The sequence below is a fragment of the Solea solea genome, chromosome 10 (assembly GCF_958295425.1).
Source record: "Solea solea chromosome 10, fSolSol10.1, whole genome shotgun sequence".
NCBI classification, from domain to species: Eukaryota; Metazoa; Chordata; class Actinopteri; order Pleuronectiformes; family Soleidae; genus Solea; species Solea solea.
The window spans coordinates 8,158,197-8,184,365 of NC_081143.1; the positions used below are offsets into that span (position 1 = coordinate 8,158,197).

At 42.8% G+C, this 26,169-nt stretch overlaps 1 protein-coding gene across 1 annotated transcript in view; it reads left to right on the top strand.

Moving 5' to 3' along the window:
* Nucleotides 1-240: 240 nt before the first annotated feature.
* The window catches only part of grin2ab (glutamate receptor, ionotropic, N-methyl D-aspartate 2A, b), a 129,339-nt gene continuing 103,410 nt past the window's right edge, over nt 241-26,169 (top strand). Inside the window, exons 1-2 of the mRNA XM_058641284.1 lie at nt 241-609; nt 1,731-1,946. Coding sequence (XP_058497267.1) covers nt 592-609; nt 1,731-1,946 — 234 coding nt within the window. The 5' untranslated portion in view covers nt 241-591. The remainder of the gene's footprint in view (nt 610-1,730; nt 1,947-26,169) is intronic.

Below are 26,169 nucleotides of genomic sequence, written 5' to 3' on the forward strand. Positions count from 1 at the left end.
GAGTTAATATGTGTGCGTGTGCGTCTTGGTGTTATTTGTGACGGAATCCCCTCTTCGGTCTCCAAGAACCCGCGCGAGGAAGAGGAGGAGGAGGAGGTGGAGGAGGCGCGCGGACCAGTCCACGAGCCCTCACTGCGGAACGCGCGGGGCTGCTGTTGGAGATTCCAAACCAAAGCGTTTGTCTTTTTGGATTCTAGAATTTAACTCATCTCCCCCCCCCCACCCCCCCCTGCACGACAGAGAGGCTTCCCCTCCTCCCCCCCTTTCACCTTCACCTCTTTTCCCCTTCCTTCTCCTGCGTCTCCAACCTTTCCATGGACGGCGACTGACATCTTTACCGGGAGGAATACTACACCTCTCCGCCGCTGTGGAGGGGGGAGGTCTCCAGAGGCAGACAGGTGGATTTATCCGTGTGCTGGTGTCTTGGTTTTGTTGCTGGGGGGGTGGGGTGGGGGGAAGGCACTGAATGGAGGAGAAACTAGTGGATTAATGTGACCAGAGGAGAGTCGTAGATGTGACTCCCACTCCTGCCGAGGGCACCCGAATGGAGTAACAGGCTGCAATGTCATCTCCACCTGGCCGCCTGGAGAGATGTGTCACGGGAATGGGGTGAGTGATGACACTGGATAATATTTGCATCATAGTGGACTGATGATTTCTGTGCTGTGAGTGAAACTCTCAGAGAGAGAGAGACGCTGGAGATGGAGCATCATTTTTGTTCTGGCGCACACTCTCCTCTCAAAGTGGAGCAGTGACGGCTGGTTTGTGTTCCTCTCTGCGCTTAGTCCGAGTCCGCGACACTCAACCTGCTGCTGCTGCTGCTGCGTGTCCTACATAACACGAGCTACATAGTCACAGAGTCAGAGAAGAGAGGAGCGTGAGGGGAATATTCGCTCAGGAGCCACAGGCTGTTTTTAACGCGCGCTCTCCCTCTTTCCAACCCCAAACACCCCCCCCCCCCCTCGCTCGCTCGCTCGCTCTCTCACACACACATCACGCATGCACACACGCACGCGCCGGTTTGTGCATCTATATCCTTATAAGGACTTTTTCATCTCATTGACTTCCATTCACTTGGACAGTCTAAACGAAGCCTTACCCAACACCTAACCGAGCTTGAACTTAACAATATCATCAACCACGAAACATTCAGCCCTATTAGGACCAGGATTTGGTCTTGATGAGGACTGGTGGTTCTGACTATAGGCCAGTGTTTATGCCAGAAATACACACACTTTGTATGGCATTCTCAGTGAGGACACTAGACACATAGATGTATCCCCTCTTCCCCTTATCTTAACCATACCCATCCTAACTAAATGGCTAATCCCAGCCTTTAACATAACCTCACTCTGAACCTAATTCCAACCTCCACCCTGAAACCAAGTCTGAACCCTAAAAAAGCATTTTAAAGTTGTGAGGACCAGCAAAAACTACTCACAAGGTCAACATGTCCTCCCAAAAAAATGTTTTGTCCTCATTCTACAACAGGCGTATATATATATAAATATTCACACATAAACAAATACACTTGTAATTCAGTTAGAATTTGAATGACTTTTGGTGAATTTAACGACATCATCATCAGCAGCAGCTTCAGTGTAGACGCGCGTGCTTCCATTGAACACCGTGGAATTCAACAAGTCTGCGCATTTGTGAAGCTGCACCTCAGTAAACATTAACAGACCTGTTGTTATAGTTCTCTTTTTCTTTTTCCCCCCGTTTTCCAGATCAAGTTTGAACACTTTTCCTCTGGTTTAACTGACGCAGTGAGAAAGAATCAATATGCCAGTAGACGGTCAGGTCACGGCGGCTGCTGCCCGCACGGGCCCTCGCGCCACCACGCCACTAAAACTCATGAGCATTCATCATACGGACTCCGAAGAAGAAGGCGCAAAACCCCCGCGACCGCAAACCTGCAGCAGCCACGCTTTGTGACACCGAAGGTAAGGAGAGGAGGACACGGGAGTGCGAGTGAGAGAAAGGAGGGAGAGGGAGAGGGAGGAGGAGGACGCAGTGGCCGCGCGTCGCTGAGCGGCGCTGTTGCATCACATTCTCCTGCTGAGGAGAGGCCATGTAATGAATTCATATCTCAAATTACGGTTTTCAGGCTTTGAATGCAGTCACGTTGTGGAAACACATTTTTCTTCCGTTTTCCTGCCGCTTCCCGTGCCAAGTCTGACACATCAAGTGTCTCCTCCTCCTCCTCATCCTCCTCCTCATCCTCCTCCTTCTCAGGGACACACAAGCCATCACACACGCGCACAGACAGATGTTGGATGTAACTATAAGTGCATGACTTATAAAAGTACTGTATAGGAGAGTGACATGACAGAGTATGGCACACAAGTCTCGGTTTAGCGCCACATGTTTCCATCAGAGTCTGCGAAGAATGTCCTTCTTTATAAAAATGCTAAATACTGTGTGTGTGTGTGTGTATGTGTGTGTGCGTGCTGCTTTCATCACAATCACGACCACTCACGCCTGTTCACCAGCCTCAGTGTGGTGATGTAGGGAACTATAGGGAGGGAGAGTGATGATGTGCTCAGCAGTAGCCTATTTTCTTGAATAGAGGGATGACACTAAAGGAGATCAACTCTGTGGGGCATCAATGCAAGCAGCGAGCTGTTGCTCTCTTCATTAATATAAATATCTTTTTGCAAACCTGCAATGAATTCTGGGGTGGGGTGGGGGGGTGGGGGGGTGATCTCATAATACCTTTTAAACCCACATAGTTTGCATACTTCTCTATTCACTCTGCTTTTTATTTGTCCAGAGAGACTTTCCTGTTGTTAAAAACTGCTTAAACCAAGCTAAATCAGCAGCATCAAAATATTAAATTGTCAGTGATGCGATGCACACGACGGAGACTCCAGCGTGACACAGTATATAGTTGAAATGAGGTGTCGAGATTCATCCCACTGAGCCACTCACTGAAGCGTCTCTCTTGTTGCAGGAGCAGGTAGTTTAGTTCAGAACTCATTGTCGACATGCGTGTCTCTGCAGGTAAAGCCATTTAATCCCTAACATTAATCCCAAACATGTTGTGCTGCCTTTAACAAGACGGCCCTCGTGAGATTGTTTTGATGGCACCTAAGTGGAGGTGGTGATATCCACAAAAAACATTCAGTTCTTTTTACTGTGATCTAAAAGATTTCGTTCCTATTTTGCGCTGCTAAATGGAGTTTTTTTTTCTAGTGTACAAACATCTCTTTGGAGAGGATGTTGTGACATGTTTTTGTAGACAAGAGGTCAAAGGTGAGTGCTCATATGACTCCAGCCTGATGGGTACGCTAAAATAAAAAATGCTGCTACTACATTTGTACAACCAATGAGTGATTTTGAAGCCAAAACAAAGGAATCAAATGTTGAATGAAAATAACTAGTACTGAAAATAACTAGTACCGCGCGCGGTTCTGAACGGGTTCGAGCCGACCCACGCGGGTCGCCGTGTGCCACGGCTCCCCGCGTGCCTCGCGCTCTCACCCGTTCATTCACCGCGCGCGGTACTAGTTATTTTCAGTACTAGTTATTTTCAGCGGCGTCCCCGTGCATGTCGTTCCAAATTTCGAGGGGGATCGGGCAACGTATGGCAAAGTTATAGGGCACTTCCTGTTTAAAATGGCAGACTTCCTGTTCGGTCAAGTGCGTGTCCGTAAACATGTTCAGGGAACTTCCCTTGTCTTACATATCAAGTTTTGTGCAGATCGGACAATCTTAGAGTTTACTTCCTGTTTCGGGCATTCCACTTCCTGTTTGGAGGTCATCTCTTGCAGACATGCTCAAGACAGGTCCCTGGTGTCACATATAAGGTTTTGTGCAGATCGGACAACGTACGGCAAAGTTAGAGGGCACTTCCTGTTAATAATGGCCAACTTCCTGTTCGTCTCTGGAAACATGTTCAGGGAAGGTCCCTTAACTCACATATCTAGTTTTGTGTCAATCGGACAATGTAAGACTTTACTTCCTGTTTCGGGCATTCCACTTCCTGTAGGGAGGTGACCTTTTACGGACATGCTCAGGACAGGTCCCTGGTGTCACATATAAAGTTTTGTGCAGATCGGACAATGTACGGCAAAGTTAGAAGGCACTTCCTGTTTAAAATGGCCGACTTCCTGTTCGTCTCCGGAAACATGTTCAGGGAAGGTCCCGTAACTCACATATCTAGTTTCGTGTCAATCGGACAATGTAAGACTTTACTTCCTGTTTTGGGCGTTCCACTTCCTGTAGGGAGGTGACCTTTTACGGACATGTTGAGGAAGGGTCTGGGGTCCCACATACTAAGTTTCAAGTGGATACAACAATCCCTGTTGGAGCAGCATCAAAAACTATAAATGTAATTCTGTCTGCTGTCACCAGGGGGCGCTGTATTTGAAAATTAATATTTTCATATAGACGTGTTCAGGGCCGGACTGTCATCAATCCTTGCAAGTTTGGTTCAGATCGGACCAGGATTGGCAAAGTTGTAACAGTTTGTTTTTTTAGAATTTTCTACCACCACCAGGAGGCGCTGTTTTCAAAATGTACTGTTTCAGCAACATAGTCGTCTTCAGCAACTAACCATCATCAACTATAGCAAGTTTGGTTGGGATCAGACCTTCCATCGCGAATTTATAAGAGTTTCATTGTCTGTTATGAAAAATTATTATTATCTCCAATTTTGGCGCCCCCTATCTCGTACGCCATACAATATTTTAAAAAGCTTTTGATAACTTTTGATGCTCAACTCGTCCACATTGATCTCACCAAGTTTGAAGGTGATCGCACAAAAGCTCTAGGAGGAGATAATTGAAATACAAGCTGTCATATTGTCTGCTGTCACCAGGGGGCGCTGTTTTCGAAATTGAATATTTTCATATAGACGTCTTTAGGGCCGGACTGTCATCAATCCTAGCAAGTTTGGTTCAGATCGGACCAGGATTCGCGAAGTTGTAGCAGTTTGATTTTTTGTCCCAAAAATCTGACTTTGCGTCGTTGCCATGGCAACACCGTTAAACGATTTGTCGTCATATTGATCACGCATCATCTACCATGTGTTTTGACTGTTGTCACCAATTTTGAGTGCTCTACGATTATCTGTGTAAAAGTTATTCCCGAAGTCGTAAAAAAACTTTTTTTTGGTGTATTTTCTTTCACCACAAGGAGGCGCTGTTTTCAAACTTCACCGTTTTTTCATAGACGTCTTCAGCCATGGCCCATCATCAATCATAGCAAGTTTGGTTCGGATCGGACCTTCCATCACAAAGTTATAAGAGTTTTGTTTTTCTGATGCGAAACATCAGAATCATCACGAACTTTGCCGCCCCCTATCTCGTGCGCCATGCGACATTTGAAAAAACTTTTGATACCGTGAGCTCCTCAACTGGTCCACAGGGACCTCGCCGAGTTTGAAGGTGATCGCACGAAAACTCTAGGAGGAGTTAGTTCAAATACCATTGCTGCGAATTCGCCAAAATCGCCAAAAAATGGCCAATCAACCCAAGATGGCGGATTTCCTGTTGGGTTTGGATCATGGTCATAATGTAATTTTTTCTTCATCCTGACCCACTACACATGTGTACCGAATTTCGTGCATGTGCGATATTTGTGTTGGTCATGGTGAATTTGGACAGGTGGCGCCGCACTTATTGGCCCCTCCCACATTCAATTTTCGATGCACATTCCCCGAACCTTTTTCAGACGTAAATTTACACCACGATTGATGCGGTCACAAAAATTGGTGAGTTTTGGGGTATGGGAAAGGCCTCAAAAAGGCGATTTACTTTAAGGAATAATAAGAATAATAATAATAAAAACTAGTACCGCGCGCGGTTCTGAACGGGTTCGAGCCGACCCACGCGGGTCGCCGTGTGCCACGGCTCCCCGCGTGCCTCGCGCTCTCACCCGTTCATTCACCGCGCGCGGTACTAGTTATTTTCAGTACTAGTTATTTTCAGTACTAGTTATTTTCAGCGGCGTCCCTGCGCATGTCGTTCCAAATTTCGAGGGGGATCGGGCAACGTATGACAAAGTTATAGGGCACTTCCTGTTTAAAATGGCAGACTTCCTGTTCGGTCAAGTGTGTGTACGTAAACGTGTTCAGGGAACTTCCCTTGTCTTACATATCAAGTTTTGTGCAGATCGGATAATCTTAGAGTTTACTCCCTGTTTCGGGCATTCCACTTCCTGTAGGGAGGTGACCTTTTACGGACATGCTCAGGACAGGTCCCTGGTGTCACATATAAGGTTTTGTGCAGATCGGACAACGTACGGCAAAGTTAGAGGGCACTTCCTGTTTAAAATGGCCGACTTCCTGTTCGGTCAACGGGGTCTCCGTAAACATGTTCAGGGAAGGTCCAGTAACTCACATATCTAGTTTCGTGTCAATCGGACAATGTAAGACTTTACTTCCTGTTTCGGGCGTTCCACTTCCTGTAGGGAGGTGACCTTTTACGGACATGTTGAGGAAGGGTCTGGGGTCCCACATACTAAGTTTCAAGTGGATACAACAATCCCTGTTGGAGCAGCATCAAAAACTATAAATGTAATTCTGTCTGCTGTCACCAGGGGGCGCTGTATTTGAAAATGAATATTTTCATATAGACGTGTTCAGGGCTGGACTGTCATCAATCCTTGCAAGTTTGGTTCAGATCGGACCAGGATTGGCAAAGTTGTAACAGTTTGTTTTTTTAGAATTTTCTACCACCACCAGGAGGCGCTGTTTTCAAAATGTACCGTTTCAGCAACACAGTCGTCTTCAGCAACTAACCATCATCAACTATAGCAAGTTTGGTTGGGATCAGACCTTCCATCGCGAAGTTATAAGAGTTTCATTGTCTGTTATGAAAAATTATTATTATCTCCAATTTTGGCGCCCCCTATCTCGTACGCCATACAATATTTTAAGAAGCTTTTGATAACTTTTGATGCTCAACTCGTCCACATTGATCTCACCAAGTTTGAAGGTGATTGCACAAAAGCTCTAGGAGGAGATAATTGAAATACAAGCTGTCATATTGTCTGCTGTCACCAGGGGGCGCTGTTTTCGAAATTTAATATTTTCATATAGACGTCTTTAGGGCCGGACTATCATCAATCCTAGCAAGTTTGGTTCAGATCGGACCAGGATTCACGAAGTTGTAGCAGTTTGATTTTTTGTCCCAAAAATCCGACTTTGCGTCGTTGCCATGGCAACACCGTTAAACGATTTGTCGTCATATTGATCACGCATCATCTACCATGTGTTTTGACTGTTGTCACCAATTTTGAGTGCGGTACGATTATCTGTGTAAAAGTTATTCCCGAAATCGTAAAAAAACTTTTTTTTTGTGTATTTTCTTTCACCACAAGGAGGCGCTGTTTTCAAACTTCACCGTTTTTTCATAGACGTCTTCAGCCATGGCCCATCATCAATCATAGCAAGTTTGGTTCGGATCGGACCTTCCATCGCAAAGTTATAAGAGTTTTTTTTTTCTGATGCGAAACATCAGAATCATCACGAACTTTGCCGCCCCCTATCTCGTGCGCCGTGCGACATTTGAAAAAACTTTTGATACCGTGAGCTCCTCAACTGGTCCACAGGGACCTCACCAAGTTTGAAGGTGATCGCACGAAAACTCTAGGAGGAGTTAGTTCAAATACCATTGCTGCGAATTCGCCAAAATCGCCAAAAAATCGCCAATCAACCCAAGATGGCGGACTTCCTGTAGGTTTCACGGGAAAGTCGTCATCGACTTTTTTGACCGTCCCCACCTAATGAACGTGTGTACCAAGTTTCGTTCACGTACGTTAAACCCGACATGAGTTGACCTAATAGAAGTTTTTTGCGTGACTTTTTAGCCCCTCCCACCTCCAATTTTCCACGCATTTTCCCCGAACGACTTTCAGACGTAAATTTACACCAGGATTGATGCGGTCACAAAAATCTGTGAGTTTTGGGGTATGGGAAAGGCCTCAAAAATGCGATTTACTTTTAGGAATAATAATAATAATAATAATAATAATCTTTTGCATTTCAATAGGGTTCTTGCAACCTTGTTGCTCGAACCCTAATAACTAGTACTGAAAATAACTAGTACCGCGCGCGGTTCTGAACGGGTTCGAGCCGACCCACGCGGGTCGCCGTGTGCCACGGCTCCCCGCGTGCCTCGCGCTCTCACCCGTTCATTCACCGCGCGCGGTACTAGTTATTTTCAGTACTAGTTATTTTCAGCGGCGTCCCCGCGCATGTCGTTCCAAATTTCGTGGGGGATCGGGCAACGTATGGCAAAGTTATAGGGCACTTCCTGTTTAAAATGGCAGACTTCCTGTTTGGTCAAGTGCGTGTCCGTAAACGTGTTCAGGGAACTTCCCTTGTCTTACATATCAAGTTTTGTGCAGATTGGATAATCTTGGAGTTTACTTCCTGTTTCGGGCATTCCACTTCCTGTTGGGAGGTCATCTCTTGCAGACATGCTCAAGACAGGTCCCTGGTGTCACATAAAATGTTTCGTGCAAATCGGACAACGTACGGCAAAGTTAGAGGGCACTTCCTGTTTAAAATGGCCAACTTCCTATTCGTCTCCGTAAACGTGTTCAGGGAAGTTCCCTTGTCTTACATATCAAGTTTTGTTCAGATCGGACAATGTAAGACTTTACTTCCTGTTTCGGGCGTTCCACTTCCTGTAGGGAGGTGACCTTTTACGGACATGCTCAGGACGGGTCCCTTAACTCACATATAAGGTTTTGTGCAGATCGGACAACGTACGGCAAAGTTAGAGGGCACTTCCTGTTTAAAATGGCCGACTTCCTGTTCGGTCAACGGCGTCTCCGTAAACATGTTCAGGGAAGGTCCGGTAACTCACATATCTAGTTTCGTGTCAATCGGACAATGTAAGACTTTACTTCCTGTTTCGGGCGTTCCACTTCCTGTAGGGAGGTGACCTTTTACGGACATGTTGAGGAAGGGTCTGGGGTCCCACATACTAAGTTTCAAGTGGATACAACAATCCCTGTTGGAGCAGCATCAAAAACTATAAATGTAATTCTGTCTGCTGTCACCAGGGGGCGCTGTATTTGAAAATGAATATTTTCATATAGACGTGTTCAGGGCCGGACTGTCATCAATCCTTGCAAGTTTGGTTCAGATCGGACCAGGATTGGCAAAGTTGTAACAGTTTCTTTTTTTAGAATTTTCTACCACCACCAGGAGGCGCTGTTTTCAAAATGTACCGTTTCAGCTATACAGTCGTCTTCAGCAACTAACCATCATCAACTATAGCAAGTTTGGTTGGGATCAGACCTTCCATCGCGAAGTTATAAGAGTTTCATTGTCTGTTGTGAAAAATTATTATTATCTCCAATTTTGGCGCCCCCTATCTCGTACGCCATACAATATTTTAAAAAGCTTTTGATAACTTTTGAAGCTCAACTCGTCCACATTGATCTCACCAAGTTTGAAGGTGATCGCACAAAAGCTCTAGGAGGAGATAATTGAAATACAAGCTGTCATATTGTCTGCTGTCACCAGGGGGCGCTGTTTTCGAAATTGAATATTTTCATATAGACGTCTTTAGGGCCGGACTGTCATCAATCCTAGCCAGTTTGGTTCAGATCGGACCAGGATTCACGAAGTTGTAGCAGTTTGATTTTTTGTCCAAAAAATCCGACTTTGCGTCGTTGCCATGGCAACACCGTTAAACGATTTGTCGTCATATTGATCACGCATCATCTACCATGTGTTTTGACGGTTGTCACCAATTTTGAGTGTGGTACGATTATCTGTGTAAAAGTTATTCCCGAAATCGTAAAAAAAACTTTTTTTTTGTGTATTTTCTTTCACCACAAGGAGGCGCTGTTTTCAAACTTCACCGTTTTTTCATAGACGTCTTCAGCCATGGCCCATCATCAATGGTAGCAAGTTTGGTTCGGATCGGACCTTCCATCGCAAAGTTATAAGAGTTTTGTTTTTCTGATGCGTAACATCAGAATCATCACGAACTTTGCCGCCCCCTATCTCGTGCGCCATGCGACATTTGAAAAAACTTTTGATACCGTGAGCTCCTCAACTGGTCCACAGGGACCTCACCAAGTTTGAAGGTGATCGCACGAAAACTCTAGGAGGAGTTAGTTCAAATACCATTGCTGCGAATTCGCCAAAATCGCCAAAAAATCGCCAATCAACCCAAGATGGCGGATTTCCTGTTGGGTTTGGATCATGGTCATAATGTAATTTTTTCTTCATCCTGACCCACTACACATGTGTACCGATTTTCGTGCATGTGCGATAATTGTGTTGGTCATGGTGAATTTTGACAGGTCGCTTCGCACGTTTTGGCCCCTCCCACATTCAATTTTTGACGCACATTCCCCGAACCTTTTTCAGACGTAAATTTACACCAGGATTGATGCGGTCACAAAAATCTGTGAGTTTTGGGGTATGGGAAAGGCCTCAAAAACGCGATTTACTTTAAGGAATAATAAGAATAAAAATAACTAGTACCGCGCGCGGTTCTGAACGGGTTCGAGCCGACCCACGCGGGTCGCCGTGTGCCACGGCTCCCCGCGTGCCTCGCGCTCTCACCCGTTCATTCACCGCGCGCGGTACTAGTTATTTTCAGTACTAGTTATTTTCAGCGGCGTCCCTACGCATGTCGTTCCAAATTTCGAGGGGGATCGGGCAACGTATGACAAAGTTATAGGGCACTTCCTGTTTAAAATGGCAGACTTCCTGTTCGGTCAAGTGCGTGTCCGTAAACGTGTTCAGGGAACTTCCCTTGTCTTACATATCAAGTTTTGTGCAGATCGGATAATCTTAGAGTTTACTTCCTGTTTCGGGCATTCCACTTCCTGTTGGGAGGTCATCTCTTGCAGACAAGCTCAGGACAGGTCCCTGGTGTCACATAAAACGTTTCGTGCAAATCGGACAACGTACGGCAAAGTTAGAGGGCACTTCCTGTTTAAAATGGCCAACTTCCTGTTCTTCTCCGTAAACGTGTTCAGGGAAGTTCCCTTGTCTTACATATCAAGTTTTGTTCAGATCGGACAATGTAAGACTTTACTTCCTGTTTCGGGCGTTCCACTTCCTGTAGGGAGGTGACCTTTTACGGACATGCTCAGGACAGGTCCCTGGTGTCACATATAAGATTTTGTGCAAATCGGACAACGTACGGCAAAGTTAGAGGGCACTTCCTGTTTAAAATGGCCGACTTCCTGTTCGTCTCCGGAAACATGTTCAGGGAAGGTCCGGTAACTCACATATCTAGTTTCGTGTCAATCGGACAATGTAAGACTTTACTTCCTGTTTCGGGCGTTCCACTTCCTGTAGGGAGTTGACCTTTTACGGACATGTTGAGGAAAGGTCTGGGGTCCCACATACTAAGTTTCAAGTGGATACAACAATCCCTGTTGGAGCAGCATCAAAAACTATAAATGTAATTCTGTCTGCTGTCACCAGGGGGCGCTGTATTTGAAAATGAATATTTTCATATAGACGTGTTCAGGGCCGGACTGTCATCAATCCTTGCAAATTTGGTTCAGATCGGACCAGGATTAGCAAAGTTGTAACAGTTTCTTTTTTTAGAATTTTCTACCACCACCAGGAGGCGCTGTTTTCAAAATGTACCGTTTCAGCTATACAGTCGTCTTCAGCAACTAACCATCATCAACTATAGCAAGTTTGGTTGGGATCAGACCTTCCATCGCGAAGTTATAAGAGTTTCATTGTCTGTTGTGAAAAATTATTATTATCTCCAATTTTGGCGCCCCCTATCTCCTACGCCATACAATATTTTAAAAAGCTTTTGATAACTTTTGATGCTCAACTCGTCCACATTGATCTCACCAAGTTTGAAGGTGATCGCACAAAAGCTCTAGGAGGAGATAATTGAAATACAAGCTGTCATATTGTCTGCTGTCCCCAGGGGGCGCTGTTTTCGAAATTGAATATTTTCATATAGACGTCTTTAGGGCCGGACTATCATCAATCCTAGCCAGTTTGGTTCAGATCGGACCAGGATTCGCGAAGTTGTAGCAGTTTGATTTTTTGTCCCAAAAATCCGACCTTGCGTCGTTGCCATGGCAACACCGTTAAACGATTTGTCGTCATATTGATCACGCATCATCTACCATGTGTTTTGACTGTTGTCACCAATTTTGAGTGCGGTACGATCATCTGTGTAAAAGTTATTCATGTAATCGTAAAAAAACTTTTTTTTGGTGTATTTTCTTTCACCACAAGGAGGCGCTGTTTTCAAACTTCACCGTTTTTTCATAGACGTCTTCAGCCATGGCCCATCATCAGTCATAGCAAGTTTGGTTCGGATCGGACCTTCCATCGCAAAGTTATAAGAGTTTTAATTTTCTGATGCGAAACATCAGAATCATCACGAACTTTGCCGCCCCCTATCTCGTGCGCCGTGCGACATTTGAAAAAACTTTTGATACCGTGAGCTCCTCAACTGGTCCACAGGGACCTCACCAAGTTTGAAGGTGATCGCACGAAAACTCTAGGAGGAGTTAGTTCAAATACCATTGCTGCGAATTCGCCAAAATCGCCAAAAAATCGCCAATCAACCCAAGATGGCGGATTTCCTGTTGGGTTTGGATCATGGTCATAATGTAATTTTTTCTTCATCCTGACCCACTACACATGTGTACCGAATTTCGTGCATGTGCGATATTTGTGTTGGTCATGGTGAATTTGGACAGGTGGCGCCGCACTTCTTGGCCCCTCCCACATTCAATTTTCGACGCACATTCCCCGAACCTTTTTCAGACGTAAATTTACACCAGGATTGATGCGGTCACAAAAATTGGTGAGTTTTGGGGTATGGGAAAGGCCTCAAAAAGGCAATTCATTTGGGGGAATAATAAGAATAATTAAAGCTGCAAGCAGCGTTGTACGGGACCTCGCGGCCGCCACTCTCTACCGGCATGTCATGTATAACGTGGGCTCTGGCCGGGTTACTTATCTCACATGTGAAATTTAATGCAGATTGGTTGACGTATGGCAATGTTACGGGTCACTTCCTGTCTGGGAAGACCTACTTCCTGTGGGCAGGTCATGGTTTGCAAACATGTTCAGGCCGGGCCCTTGGTCTCACATATCAAGTTTCGTGCCGATTGGTCAATGTTTGGTGAAGTTAAAGGGCACTTCCTGTTTCAGACGATCTACTTCCTGTGTGCAGCTGATGTCTTGCAGACGTGTTCAGGGCGGGCCCTTGGTCTGACATATCAAGTTTTGGGCCGATTGGACAATGTTTGGTGAAGTTAAAGGGCACTTCCTGTTTCAGAGGAACTACTTCCTGTGTGCAGGTGATGTCTTGCAGATGTGTTCAGGGCGGGCCCTTGGTACCACATATCAATTTTGGAGCCGCTTGGTCAATGTTTGGCGGAGTTAAAGGGCACTTCCTGTTTCAGGCGACCTACTTCCTGTGTGCAGGTGATGTCTTGCAAACATGTTCAGGGCAGGCCCTTGGTCTCACATATCAAGTTTTGGGCCGATTGGTCAATGTTTGGCGGAGTTAAAGGGCACTTCCTGTTTCAGGTAACCTACTTCCTGTGTGCAGGTGATGTCTTACAGACGTGTTCAGGGCAGGCCCTTGATCTCACATATCAAGTTTCGGGCCGATTGGTCAATGTTTGGCAAAGTTAAAGGGCACTTCCTGTTTCAGGTGACCTACTTCCTGTGTGCAGGTGATGGTTTGCAAACATGTTCAGGGCGGGCCCTTGGTCTCACATATCAAGTTTTGGGCCGATTGGTCAATGTTTGGCGGAATTAAAGGGCACTTCCTGTTTTGGGCGACCTACTTCCTGTGTGCAGGTGATGTCTTGCAGATGTGTTCAGGGCGGGCCCATGGTCTCACATATCAAGTTTGGAGCCAATCGGTCAATTTTTGGGCGAGTTACAGGGCACTTCCTGTTTAGCGGCGAAACGCGTTAATCAAAATGGCCGACATGGCGTTGGGGTCAAGTTCGCATTCGTAGACGTGTTCAGGGGCGGGGTCTCGTGTCACGTATGAAGTTTCGTGCGGATAGGACAAAGTATAGCGAAGTTATAGCACACGTGTTGTTTCGTGGCGAGACGCCGAAATTCGCCAAAATTCCGATGGCTGCCGTGGCCACGCCCCTTTGAATCTGCGAAAGTTTTCTATAACTTTTGATCTTGGATGGGTTTGGAACAATTTGACGCGTTTTGCGCGTTGCTACGATGAACGCCCTCAGACAAGTTCGTTCAGTTACGAAACTTGTAAAACGCCAAGATGGACGCCAAATCCAAGATGGCCGACTTCCTGTTGAGTCGAGGTCATGGTGTCAAAAGGATTTATTGTTCGGCTTGCGCCGAACAATCGCCCCACCAAGTTTCGGGAAATTCGGTAAAACTAAATTTTGCCTGCTCCATAGGCAGTGACCTGTGGGGGCGCTAGTGAGCCATTTTGCATTGGTTTTTCGCAATTCCACTATTTTATCGAATTTTTCGGCAGTTCTGGTGTGCGTGCCAATTTTCGTCCGTTTTCACGCTGGTTCAGGGGGTCAAATTCAAGATCCCGTGGAGAGAAAAATAATAATAATAATAATAATTCCTAGAATAACAATATGTCCTCGCCCACTGCGTGGGCTCGGACCCTACGCGCGCTAGGTGCGTGCCCGGTCCTCGGTCCTTGCACACTACTGTGTTTGTGCACGGTCCTAGGTCCTTGCACACTGCTTTGTTAGTGCTCGGTCCATGTTGCTCGAATTACAATAGGTCCTCGCACACTGTGTGAGTGCTCGGTCCCTAATAATAATAATAATAATAATAATAATAATCCTTCCAGTTTCAATAGGGTTCTTGCAACCTTGTTGCTCGAACCCTAATAATAATAATCCTTCCAGTTTCAATAGGTTTCTTGCAACCTTGTTGCTCGAACCCTAATAATAATCCTTCCAGTTTCAATAGGTTTCTTGCAACCTTGTTGCTCGAACCCTAATAATCCTTCCAGTTTCAATAGGTTTCTTGCAACCTTGTTGCTCGAACCCTAATTAGAAGGCGACTGATGAAGATGGGCATTTTTTTTAGAAAAAAATGTGTAAAAGTACTTAATACTGATGATAAAGCAGTACATAATGGATGGATGGATTATATACATTAAATGGTTAAATACATTGATTAATCAGGCTACCTCTGGTTTAGGGCTACAACTAACTGTTTGGCACTGTGTTTCCCAAACCTCAAACTGCTGATGCGTCTTTTATTATATTGAGAAAAGTTCCACAAAACGATTGCATGTGGAAAAACCTTGATCTTTTCCTTTGTGCCAAACCCAAGCGCAAGTTAATCACAGCCATAGACCGAATTCAAAAATTGGATGTAGTTTTCCGCTTCTCTGGGTGAAGCTAATCAGGAAGTCAGAATGTACTGAATAGCCACAAGAGGGCGACTCCACTGCTTGGAAAAAAAAAGTCAGTTTGCATGGAAGTCCATGGGAAAATGAGTCCACTTCTCACTTGCTTTATAATGTCATTAAACATTTTCTTGAGGAGTTAATGGTCTCAGTCACTAGGTTCTTCATCAACAGACGATTGTGGATTTGGTAAAATGATGTTCCCATATAGAGTAGGGCTGAAAAATTCACACATTTTATTCTACAGATGGGAGGGAACATCTTTGTTTCTCACAGATCTGCACAAATATCACACAGTAATCCTTTTAAATATGTTTTTTCAAATGAAAATGAGGATAATGATGTAAAAATGACCATTCCCTTTGATCTTTCAAAAATTATTGTAATATATTTATTCAAAATTGATCAGCCCTAATTTATAGCACATACTGTAGGAGTGGACACCAGTATGATTGACAGGAGTCTTGTTGCAGGTGACATTTGTGAATGTCTGGTTGCAAAACCTCAACGAAACACCAAAAATGCCACAAGCAGTCAAACACACCATCACAGTGAGATGCACATTTGTAGATAAATAACATGGTTATAGCTCAGGAAACTGACACACATCTCTGGTTTGCAGCAGCTTATAGCAACACAAGCTCCTGGTGAGTGGCTTTTAATAATGTGTTCAACAATCTTAGGGCTGGAGCCCAAAATTAGTCCTAAAATTAGAGTTTCTTTATTGCCGTTGAACTGGTGGCTTTTACTGCAAATGATCCAAAAGTATTGCAATTATTTTTGCGACTTTACTGTGACACAGTCACATAAAAACGGCTTATCAGCAAAGTAGCTTTCCCTTAAAATAGTCTCTTTGGTCTTACTGAGCCGTAATGTTTTCAGGTATTATTTTTTTTTAGATGAGTTGTCTTGTGTAGCTCATTTTAAGATATTTCAGTCACACAGAAACCAACTAAGAATCCTCACATCTGCTCCTTTTCTTCTTTCTCCCTTTTTACTGCACAAATAGAGGGTTTTAGGTAGGAGGAAGCATGCATGATTTCAGCTGAGAGCTTATGAAGAATAATTATGAAGATGCTTAAAAAGGGAAAAAGCCAAAGACCCTGTGGGTGGAATATGCACCTTCTTGCCCTGCATTGTAGCTGTATTTGTCCTGAAGGAGATATATTGACATATCCTGTGATAAGAGCTACAGCAAATAATCCCCTTCTCTGCACAGTGTCTTGGGTTGGAGCTCACCATCCACCAAAGCTGACAAACTGCTTATTTGAAGAAAGGAATAAACAAACGGGGAAAAAAAACGAAACAAAACCAAACAAACGATCAAAAAAAAAAACACACTAAGATGAAAAGTGATGGAGTTCTGCTCCGAGCATTAAACCAGAGCACGTGCAGTCACCAAGCCTCTGGCATGGCCTTTAGCTGTCATCTGCTGAGCGAGTGCTCTCTTTAAAGTCAATTAAACCTTCTACTATGCGTGTACTGCATTGCGTCAGATGATGTCGTCCCGAGAAGAGCCAGCGCTGACATTTGCACTGACAAAACTGAACTCCTAATTGAACTCCCTCTTTCTTACTGTCAGAACGACGTAACGAGCTCTGCCCTCACACTTGGTGTCTTTGTACTTACAATCACAGGTCACGTGCTGCTCACATGAGCCTCGAGAAGATGAAAATGAGTGTTTTCATGTTCCTGTTCCCAGTAATTACCAGAGCAAAGCACTGAGTGACATATGATAATGAGTCATTTGACCCCTGCTGCTTTTTTTTTTTTTTTATATGGATGTGCGATAGCGCGGCCTCATACACAAGTTAATAACCCAAAAAGCCTCTTATGAAACTGCTGTTTAATCATTTGATCAAAACTCAGTCAGGGATCTCATTTAATGAGTTAGTCGGCCATATTAAGTGATAATAAGCAGTGTTTGACTAATTCTCATTTTCAAAGTTTGTCATTGAGCTTCACATCAGCTCACTGGACCAACTCATAACCACAAAACACAATTCATAGGAGAAATTAGGGCTGCAACTAACGATTATTTCCATAATCGATTCATCTGTCACAAAATGTTGATCGGTGTTTACCAAACCAGGAAATTATGATGTTCTCAAATGTCTAGTTTTCTCCCCAAACCAAAATTATTTTTGTTATATGGAGCAAAGAAACCAGAAAATGAAACATCAGAGAACCAAAAAAAAACCCCTCAATAATCGATTAATTGCAGCCCTAATAGAAATGTTATCTGTGTTCATGTGATAATATTAAAGGTACAGCTGGCACATTTTTTTGATCTCTGGATCAGTAATTCCATAATAACCTTTCAGCATAATCTAACTCAATTGATTTGGGAGAGACTGACATTTCTGCAGTTTCCCAGTTTCCACTTAGCAGGTCAGGTTGGTATGTTACACAAATAGTGTTTCTGTAGTCAGATCTTGAGAGACGTACCGACATATCTGATCGATAGTGCTCCAGTTATTGGCGCCCTTTCGTTGGTCCAGCTCCAGCAGCTAGAAAGATGTGTGTTCATTTGTCAACAGAATCATAACTTATGTGCGACGGTCGAGAAAAATGACCGTGTATTTACGTGCAGTCTGCAGATTTCTCTCACACATTAAAAGCTTATCTTCTCTTTGTCATAAACCAGCCACATGCCAAGAAGGAAGACTACAGAACGTTGGATGTCTTCCATCGTTTGTCTTTTTTGTGGAATTTATTGGCGAGCTGCAACGTGTCGTTTACGAAACTGACGCTGCCGCAAATGATTCCTACGTACTTTACGTATCATACAAGACCTGAAGTCAGATCCAGATCTAAACGAGGCTTTAATGTGAAGTGTCACAGGAGGCTTTGACCAATCCCACGGCAGTTCAGAGACAAAGAGAGATTCTCGTTCTGTTCCTCTACATGGACTCTGCATTTAGGCTTCCCCTGGTAGAATTGTTGCTCCTTTAGCACAGGCAACAACTGCTTGCAAAGAAACCTAAAAAGGAAAAAGAGACAGACAATAAAACGTGTCCGTATTAGAGAAGGAGAGACTTTCTCGGTTCATCTGGTATGTTTGAAATGAGTGTTCCTGTCCACGCTCATGATGAGGAGCTCACGAAAGGGGGTGGTGATCCCAAAAATTCAGTTTCAACTGCTTTCTTTCTACAACGGCTTTAATGTTTGATCATTTCAGTGTTAAAAAGCCGCAGCATCATGGTTCTGCAGCATGCACATTGCATCTGATCGCTGCACACCCTCAGTGTGTCTGTAATTGTTTTAGAGTGTCTTTATCTGCTTCAGATTTCATGAAAAGTCTCTTCCAGTTCCAGCCCAACTTTAAAAAAAACTAAAACATTACTGATAGGACTTAAGTAATCCTGTGACCAGCATTCATTGTTATTGCTCCAGCTAGGATTTGTTTTTTAAAACACAAATCAAATGATTGTGTCACTTAGAGGGAGATATTTTTTGATGTTGTGATTTCAGGATGACTTTAGAGACAGGACAGGCATCATCGCGCTGCAACAAAGACATGTCCACCTGTACACCTACAGCCAGAATCAAAAGCTGAATTCCGTGTTACTATTTTAAATTTTTTAAATCTTTCAAAACAGTCTCTCCTCCCAATATAGCCCTGCTGCAGACAGATGGAGGAACTGGGTTATTAATAAAATGGCCTTTTGAACCATTACATTTTTTATGAGTAGCTTTGAATCATGTTCTTATGAGGAGTTATTACTTCTAGATTATGTTGGCTTTTCAATAGCACCTTGAATGCCTTAATGTTCTTGTTGCAACTGCTGAAGTCTCCTCCATTATCCTGTTGAAGAATGCTCTAACTAATATTATTTGTTAGACGCAAGATAAATGTTAAAAGGGTGTTAATAATTGACGAGTCATACCGTGGCCTGTAGTCCTTGTCTGTCATCTCTGAACGAAGTAGTGTTGCCAACAAGCTACAATGTAGGGATTGCAACTCTTTTATTTAAAAGCTGCATTAATCGGAATTTTTTGGCCACTTGACAGCAACGACAAGCTGTAAACACAACACTGACAAATTATCACCTTGTAAATTTGTTAACACAAATGTGTCAGCAGACAATTGCTTATTTACACATCCAGGCATGGAACAACATGAGCTTTCATTCTCTAACGCAATCCATATTTGAAAGGTTTAGCTTCACAACAAAGTACAACATTATCCATCAACACAATTTACATTAAGTGCAAATACTGAAATGTCAGAGCTGTATGCTGACCGGTTGACACTGGATACTAAAACATAAAATGTCACAATATTAAACCCAACGTCAACATGAAGAAGCCTGTAACAGGCAGAGCATATCACTTGCATATCCTTCAAAAGATACATTTTGATGCAAGTATTAAAATCAATAACATAAATAAATGGCACAAAATTGTTAATAATTTGCAGGTGAATTCTGGGATGGGACTAATAAGGTGACACCTGCTGTACTCGGTCAGACAAGAGTAAAATGACACACAATTTGCTTTATTCCTTTTAAGTGTTTCTTCAAATCTATCGGACATATTTTTATATTAATTTAAGACTTTATTACAAAACTGAAAATTCAAAAACATAGTTATTGAATGACCTTTCCCAACCCCCCTACAGTACCGTAAGAACCCGAGAGTTGGGTGAGCAAACAACACCAACACACGTCAAGCCAAATTCTAACCGCCTTTGCGTGCTGCCATGCGTGCAGCAATCTCCTCGTCCGCCCACCGTCTGTGGTTGTCTTCCATTCTTTTATCGAAGTTCTTTCACTGTGTCAATCGCTGCACCTCCATTTAACTTCCGTCTCGTCATTGTTGTTGTCGACCGAGACGTTCTGATTGAAACAGATCTGTAAAAATCCGATTTAAAACCATTCGAAACCACCGCTGTATGTGGTTTGAATCAGCTTTGGAAAAATCAAACCTCATCTTATTTTTAGCTCTTCAGACTTCCAAAATAATCAAGCTAGATACAATCTGGATATGCTTATCCGACTTTTGTCCCAGTGACAGCAGATTTGTATCTGGATCCACAAATAACATGACTACATACACATAAACACAGTGGTTTAGTGGTTTAGTTACACTTTAACTTTGATAAATCAGTGGTCACTGTTAAAACTAAGAGGCACACAGATGTGCTCTCCTTTGATGTCACTGTTCATCTTTCAGTTGAAAGCTTGAGGCTTTTTAAGACGGTGGATGTTTCATTTTGGATTGTAACCCCCACTGAGCCCATTTGAATACTGTGCTTTTGAATTAGCTTGATTAGTATTAAGCACAACATGTGGCTTTGAGAGTGAGAACATTTGCAGCTTCCCAGGAGGCTGAGTTGTTACCTTACCTGATGCCTTTTGTACTTCGGCAATCTGAGGATTTTGCCAAGCTCAAAAAGAGGCTTAGGATTGTCTGAGTGTGGCGAACCGGACGCTGACAGTTTGCCCAACTTAACGCCCAAAAGCCATTTTCTAATTTCATGCTTTTTACAGACAACAGACTTTGGTTCAGACTGATTTAACACTGTCCCAGTTAAAACCTCTTGAGCTTTTTAAATCCAATTTGATTCAGTTTCCCACGAGGAACAAACCAGTCAAATATATCAGCAATATTTCATCACTTTCTGGGATAACTGTACGTGACTGAGGTCTTACTGATTCCATGGAAGATGGTTAACACTCTCATGAATCTGCCTCTTACATTAATACATTTTCTTTTTCACTCTGAATCAGACATTATTATACCTGAGGAGATGATACATGCACAGGAAGGTTCTGTATGGAGCTGCACAATCATATACTTCTGTCACCCCATCACTCTATTGGCAAAAGAGGGTGTAAAAAAAGAACAGTTATCCTCTTGATAAGCCCGTAGCTACACAATGAAAGCGGGAGTCTGGCACTGTGAGCTCAGTCCTAACTCTGCCAATGATGTAAAGTCAGCAGTCAACGCGTTACATACTGTAATGATCTGCCCTTTAAAGGAACATCTAAAGAGGCTCTCCAGTCGTTTGTTAAATTAGATTTTTTGTTTTGTTTTACGTCTTTGTCTGCTGTGCTGCTTTTTTTTGTCTTTTTTTCTGCCACTCTGATGTGTCCCACCTGTGTCCTGTTGTGTATCTGTTCTCTTTGCCCCCGGTCATCTTTGTCAGCTCATAAGTTCATCTCACCAATCTTACCTCATCTGTTCAGCTCTCCAAAGGCCAGGACACGCCAAGCCAGCCGCTGGCCATTTGGCCATCGATAAGTGTTGATTAGTGCTGTTGGGCCACCTCTTGAAGGTGAACCATTTGTGTTTTTTTCTGCCAATTCAGCATATTGACACACTGGTGAAGGCAAAATCTATTTGATTGGTTGTCCGCTACATGAATTACTGCAAGTGTAGGAAAAACGAAAGTGACAAAACCAAAATAGAAACAGCGACAGTAAAAAAATGCCCTACAAAAGCATCTATTCTCTGTTATTCATCGATCACCTCGAGAATTAAAGTAGCCAATTAAATTATCTCCAAATGTATGCTTTGTAACAAATCCAGTAAGGCCGAGCAATTAATAGATTTAATGAATTCATTCAAATTAATGTTTTTGGAAGAATCGATTTCTCTCTAACTTTCACGGCCGTTCCCCCTTGAGCGCCCATAGTTCATGGTGGTGCAGCTCTGCAGCTCATTCCACCCGTTATTTCCTCAGAGAGCTTATCAAAATGGCAGCAAGAAGTGATGACCTGTCCCCCCCCACCCTCCGGTTTGGTTGTGCAGCGTCAGACATCAAAGAAAACATCAGTTTTGCGATTGGAACTAAAGGCAGGTTTGTGTTTGGTTGCAATTTTACCCCAATGGCAAATTCATGTTTAGGATTTTATAGTTACAATAAATCCAAATTTCAGAATTTGTATTATGTGTTTTTTAAGGAGGAAAACAAAACTTAAGCCCTAATATCCAGATATAGTTGTTAATATCACATGTACATGGGGCATTGCAAAATCTGTCTATAAGTTTTTTTCAGTTTCGCTTGTGTCATCTTGTTTCTTGAAAGCAGAATAAAACATGTTCTCGCTACATTAAGCCTGTAGAGGAATATCAAATCTGACCTGATTTTAAAAATGTGGAGAGTAGATTCCAGGGATTTGGGATCTCACAGAAACTTGTGTGATTTAATGTGACTTCAGAGTATAAACAGACACGGAGGCGGACTGTCGGCGTCGTCAGTTCTTAGCTGTTGTGTGTGCGATGTTTTGTGCTGACAAATGCTAAAAACTGTGGATGAAGTCACGGCTGAGAAGGCGGTTATCAAGTTATTTGTTTCCCAGTCAACTCACTGTCATTGGTTACTGCGGGGTTGTGTTCATGCTCCTCACCGTCATGTCGTAAATATCAAACATGTTTAAAACCTAAGATTTGAAATTGTGAAGACTCTGGTGCGTCAGATGACGTTAAAATCGCATCTGTTAAACCCTCACACTATAGAATAATTTGGCCAGATAATCCGTTCAAACCAGCCTAAAATCGTGAGGCACCCATGATTGTCGGAAGGGCCAGATCAGGGCCAAATCCAGGACAATTATCCTCTAGTGTTGGGGCAGGTTTTTACAAACTGTCCTGCACCCGGTCCTGCGAAAAGCTTGTGTGATGTGTAAAAAATAATAACATTTGCAGGTTCAGCTACATGTGAAAATGAACTAAACGCGGGCGGGCAGCGTGTGGTAACAAAAATATAATTGAATTTTCATAATTAAATACATTTTAAATTGTGCACTATAAAATAAATCACCCATATCTCGCCAAAATTGCTTTTAAATTTAAATTTGTATTGAAAATATGCGAGTAAAAACAAAGCAGGTCAGTATGAGAGCCTGTGTGTTTTTAATCACAGTTATAGGTTGCAGGGCTTTTATTAACTGGTATGGGCAGGTGCGGTATTACATTAGACATAATGGCGGTTATTAACAGGTCAGTTCCTTTATGGACATCTGTGCATCTCTTTCATGTCAGGATCATGAGCTGATGTCAGAAATGTGACATATATAATATATTATATAAATGTGGCTCACAATGAAAAGTCCTCATGAGTTTACTAAAAATATCTAAATACGTCTAAATCTCAAGTTTTTTTGACACTCAAGCTCACGTTATTATTTATTACTAATCCGGTGAAAGTTGTCTATGCTCCTTTCACTTAGATTGCAGTAATTCAGTGTTTTATATTTATTTATTTTCTCCACCCCAGTCAAAGGCTTCTGTCTCTTGTCCCTAATTTGTACAAACACAGCACCGATGAGACTTCCTGGAGGACTGACTCCAGGACTTTATTGATTTAGCTGTAGATTTTGTTTTGCGTGTTATTTATCTGTGTATCACAGTTTAACTGCAGTCTAAACAGTACTATAAATAAATGATTTCTACTTTAATTATCTAATTGCAGTAACCTTACATCTTTAATTGCATTTTTAAAAATAAACTGCAGGCTTGGATTTTAATGATACACAGTGATGATAAAGTAGATTTTTTATATTCACATCCCAGTGATCATTTTAGGATATGCTGTACACACGGATTGTAAATAAGTAAACAAAACATGGACAGTTACATTATGTAGAACATAATATGTTTCCTAATCTAAAATGTATGTTTTTATATTCCAGTAATAATCACTAATCATGTCATTAACCCAGGAACTACAAATACAATCAAAGAGTTTTCAGTCGTCTGGACTAGAATGTTGAAAACTATTTGACAGCAAGATATAAGGGACCGTGATCATCCAGGAGGAAATGAGAATGTTACTGTTTTTCCATAAAAGTATCAACACTCCATGTTAGTTTCTCGCCAGTTTTCATTATTTTTTTCCGTAAATGATCTTCTGCCAAGAACTGAAACGCACAGGCCAAACATATTCATAAAACAGCCCCATATCATCTAAAATATATTAGTCCAGGTGTACGGTAATGGTCCCTCCGGTGCTGGCGACAGGTGCTGTCCCAGCCAGATGGGTCATTCAGTGATGTGGGAACATCTGATGCTTCTGTTTCTGTCTGCCAAGTGTAGTTTTTAATGGCAATGAGCAAAACATCAAAAAGCATATATTGACCAGTCACTGGCGCCAGAGAGGAATGATCAATGATAGATGTTTTGAAAAGCAGCCACTGAAAATATGTCTTGACCGCAACCTAATTCCTTTAAAATTGCAGTGATATATTATGTAAGAAACTGTGAGGTTTTTCCTCAAAGTCCTCAAAGTAAAAAATGTGGAGAAAAAAAAAAAAAAGGTACAGTATGAGTCGTATCTGGATGCATTTTTAAACAGTGTGGAACAGAACTGGGGCAGCAAAGGATTTTTGTGTTTTAGTCTCACTGCTAGAGGACGGTGAGGAGATATACTATATTTTTTACATCCATTTTAAAATGTATAGGCGATTGTGTGTGAGTGTTTAATTGAATCGGTTTTTATTACATGTATTTTGCTCCTGAGTTAGAGTAAGGCGTTGCGAAAATCTATACCTGTGTTGCCATAGAGGTTCAATACTATTCACTTTTATTATGGTGATGTAATCTCAAAGCACTTAACATAGCAAGGTCAAGACTGCACAATATAAAGAGAAACCGTCCACACAATAAGCACTTGAATGGAGTGGAGAGGGAAAAACTCCCTTTTTAAAGGACGAAATCATTGGCTGGATAAAAAAAAAGTGGAAGTAGTATTCCTGGAGACTGGAGATTGAAGGCTATTGAATAGTCAACAGGGTTCAAGTCCACTGGTTGCAAGCTTTAGTAAATTTATTCAGGAAGTGTATGATAAAATGATTTCTTATTTTTAGGGCTGGGATCCATCATCCATCCATTTTCTACCACTTTATCCTCCACAGGAGGGTCACTGAGTTGCTGTGCCAATCTCAGCTGACATAGGGCGATAGGCCCTGGACAGTTTGCCAGTGGGCTGGGAGATATGGGAAAACATCTTATTTTTATGTCATTCGATATCGATATAATAATCCTGAAAACAGGCATTCATCTCCAACATTTAGAAAGGACATTTCTAAAATCTCAATATTTAACAGAGGAGTCGGGTGTATTTAGTGACAGCACTGCTAAAAGCTGGCGTTTGTGAGCCGAATCACAACCTGTTCAGCCGTATTTCAGTTCAGTGACTGTGTCAGACGCAGTCTGCACACTGGTCATGCAGGAAGTACTGAACTAATCTTTTTAATTAACTGGTTCTAATGATTCAGTACAGTCAAAACAACTACAGTACTTTACTCATCACAAGTTTGTGTTGTGTTTAAAGAAGACGAAACACTAGTTTCGTGCAGCCGTGCTATGAAGACCCGTTGAGGAAGTACTAAACACGCGCCTGATACCAAAACCGAGTAGAGTAGAGCCGAGTAGTGCTAGAACTGAAAATGGAAAAGCACCATATGTAGTGGAAACAGTGAGAACAGTGAGCGCTGACACTGTGAAGGTTCGTGCTCCCTATGTGCTTTCTTTACATTATGATGTATTTAGTTGCAGTTTATCCTTTAACATAATACTTATATTTTATATTCTCTTCTATACTCTATGGCAGTGTTTCTCCGGCCTGGTCCTGGGGTCTTTGATGTTTCCCTGCTCCAACACACCTGATTCAAATGAATAGCTCGTTAGCAGGCTTCTGCAGCGTTTGCTGACGAGCTGATCATTTGTATCAGGTGTGTTGAAGCAGGGAAACATCCAGAACATGCAGGGCGGTGGGTTCCCAGGACCAGGATTGAGAATCACTTCTTCATGGGACGCCACAGAATAGAACGTTTTTTCACTGGTGATTGGACAAATGTGGCAAAATTGTCACCTTCAG